The 1,937-nt window shown below is 53.7% G+C and overlaps 1 protein-coding gene across 3 annotated transcripts in view; it reads left to right on the top strand.

The window, feature by feature from the left end:
* The first annotated feature begins 364 nt into the window (after positions 1-364).
* The window catches only part of PPP1R8 (protein phosphatase 1 regulatory subunit 8), an 18,191-nt gene continuing 16,618 nt past the window's right edge, over positions 365-1,937 (top strand). Inside the window, exon 1 of one of the 3 annotated variants that reach the window (XM_006777470.2) lies at positions 365-508. In XM_006777470.2, the coding sequence (XP_006777533.1) occupies positions 453-508 (56 nt within the window). In that variant the 5' untranslated portion in view covers positions 365-452. The remainder of the gene's footprint in view (positions 509-1,937) is intronic. The other 2 variants (XM_015557278.1, XM_006777472.2) reach the window with 2 other exon arrangements.

The following is a 1,937-nucleotide window of genomic DNA, read 5'->3' as shown; positions in this document are numbered from 1 at the left end:
TGCAACTCTGCAGAGAAGGGCCGTAAGAGAAACAGAATGAGTGATTACTGTAATTTCTAAGCTCTGCGCTCTAATTCCTCTCTAGATTGGGGTGCAAGCCTGTAGCAAGGACGGAGTCACAAGATTTAAGAGTACAGCAGAGTGTGTGCAGGAGGACGGACGGGAGACCGATACCCCCCCCCGCACCCCCCGCCCTTATAAGCACCTTTTCTTTTCTTCAGACATCTCCCAGCCAGGGGAAACCCTAGTCTTCGGAGACACTGACAAACACCTCAAAATCCCATCCCCGTTTCCACCGCCCCTAGAAGCGCCCCCTTACGTGCGTGCGTGTGCGTGTGTGCGCGCGCACGCGGGCGCGCACGCACAGGCTACTGGGATGCCGCTTCTCCCCTCGGAGTCTTCCAGTTTCCCGGCGTGCTTCGGGCCCGCCAAATGGGCGGGGGAGACGCAAGATGGCGGCAGCCACGAATTCCGGCTCCAGCCTCCCACTGTTCGACTGCCCGACTTGGTGAGTGGCGAGGAGACCAGGGCTGGGCTGGCCTGGGCTGGCTGGGCGGCCCATTTCCCACAGCGGGCCGAACGGTTTAGACGTTTTGGGACTGACTGAGGGAGAGCAGTTCGTCGGGCCGGGCAGCGTGGGGAGGAACCGGGAGCCCAGGCCCAGGCACTGAGGAACCCAGAGTTGGGGGCTCTGAGGCGCTCGCTGACGCAGCCCCCCCGGCGGTGCGCCGGTTGCCTGGGCGTTTCGGGGCCGTGGCCCTGAACTTACCTCCACTCCCGACTGGATCGAGTGCTCTTGGGGAGCATCGGACCGCGCCCCTGCTCTCTGTCCCGAACGCGCGCGAGCCGGCTTCCCGGACCGAGCCCGCCGCGGAGCCCGTGCCCCGCCGCTGTGCTGCTCCCCTGGTCCAGCACTTGCCTCTCACGGACCGGGAGCCCCCTGAGCGCAGGGACGGCGCCGACCCACCCCTGCATCCGCAGCGACCGGCGCTGGGATTGTTGGAAGGAACCCCTTCCATCCTTTCTCAAGTTCTTGGGAAGAGTGGGATAATTTCATTTCGCCTTGGAGTAGAGTACAAGATGAGTAATTATGCATTGCCTTGAGTTAGAGCTATTTCAGCAGTAACTCACCGGTGGATTAATAATGTTAGTCTTCTCTGCCTCCCGCTATGTTGAGGTCCTCAAGGGCAAGGCGTCTGATGCATCCTTTATATTACCAGCGCCTCGGCCTTAGCCAGGCACATAGTAGGAGTTCAGAAAGCATGTTTTGGATGTAACATTGCTTTTCTTCTTTCCCAGAAAAAAAAGGCTTTTCCCAATGCACTGTTTTCAGCAACTGCCATAGAGGAGTTGGGGCAGGATTGTGAGATAACTATGTTGCTCTTCAAATTAGAGGGAATTTGGATTGCATATTTTATGCAAATATGCAAAAGGACTCTGGCAAGATTGTTCTTTTTTTTTCAAACTTCAAAGGAGCAAACACAGGAAGCAAGTGAATGTGTGCCTGTTTTCTGGGTTCCTTTGCATTTTGTAACACCCAGTTGCTTCAGTCTACAAATTTTATGTCAATTTTGGTTCCCTGCCACAGTGATTTCTGATGTTGGGTCAGGATGGTAAACTTATAGTTAGAAGAGACATATCACCTACCATTTCTTCAGTCCTGTATGCACCAGCTCCTGTGTTAGGTGCTTTGACGTGTATCGCTCTTGAATGCTGTTGGTTATAGAAATACAGAGAAAAGTGCCCTGAACAAGCCATTATAGATAGAAAGACCTGTTCAAGGGTAAGAAACATCTCTTGTATTCATTGGTACCTGGTTTCATAGGCACGATCCGGGATTGCTCTAACTCCCTAATTATATACCTCTGATTTGGTCTCAGAGTTCAGAGCTCTGTTTATTTTGTGATGAGACTAATCTTGGATCAGCACAGAACACC

The sequence above is a fragment of the Myotis davidii genome, unplaced genomic scaffold (genome assembly GCF_000327345.1).
Source record: "Myotis davidii unplaced genomic scaffold, ASM32734v1 scaffold149, whole genome shotgun sequence".
NCBI classification, from domain to species: domain Eukaryota; kingdom Metazoa; phylum Chordata; class Mammalia; order Chiroptera; family Vespertilionidae; genus Myotis; species Myotis davidii.
The sequence above is the reverse complement of the archived record's forward strand: the minus strand, read 5'-3'. Positions and strand labels throughout refer to the sequence as shown.